Raw genomic sequence first — 383 nt, forward strand, 5'->3', positions numbered from 1 at the left:
GCGGCCGGCTCTCCCTCCGGCTGCGCGCCGAGCCTGCCGCAGCGGCGGCGCTTGCTCTCGAGGATGAGGCGGCTGAGCAGCAAGTACCAGCTCTCTTGCTCCGACTCATTCTCTGCCACCATTGCGAAATACTCGTTTTGGGTGAAAAGAGCGATGAGGTGTGGGTACCTTGCGTCGGCCCGCTGGCTCACCGAGAAGCACTGGTACAGGGTGATCACGCGCCGCGGTGCAATGAGCGCGGGGACCGTGGCGCCAGAGGCGGCCGCCGCCGCTGCAGCCGCCGCGGCGCGGACACTGTGCCGGAACTTCCTGGCATTTTCGTAGTATTCCAGCCGAGCTGGGGCGTCGGCTGTCTCGAGTTTGAGCACGAAGTAGCGCCAGTG

General features: G+C 66.1%; 1 protein-coding gene across 1 annotated transcript in view; it reads right to left on the minus strand.

Moving 5' to 3' along the window:
- The window catches only part of IRS4 (insulin receptor substrate 4), a gene marked incomplete at both ends in the record, with an annotated part of 3,697 nt that extends 3,317 nt beyond the window's left edge, over positions 1 to 380 (minus strand). The window contains one exon of the mRNA XM_010832804.1: positions 2 to 380. Coding sequence (XP_010831106.1) covers positions 2 to 380 — 379 coding nt within the window. The remainder of the gene's footprint in view (position 1) is intronic.
- Positions 381 to 383: the final 3 nt, after the last annotated feature.

This window comes from Bison bison, unplaced genomic scaffold (assembly GCF_000754665.1).
Source record: "Bison bison bison isolate TAMUID 2011002044 unplaced genomic scaffold, Bison_UMD1.0 scf7180017834972, whole genome shotgun sequence".
NCBI lineage: Eukaryota > Metazoa > Chordata > Mammalia > Artiodactyla > Bovidae > Bison > Bison bison.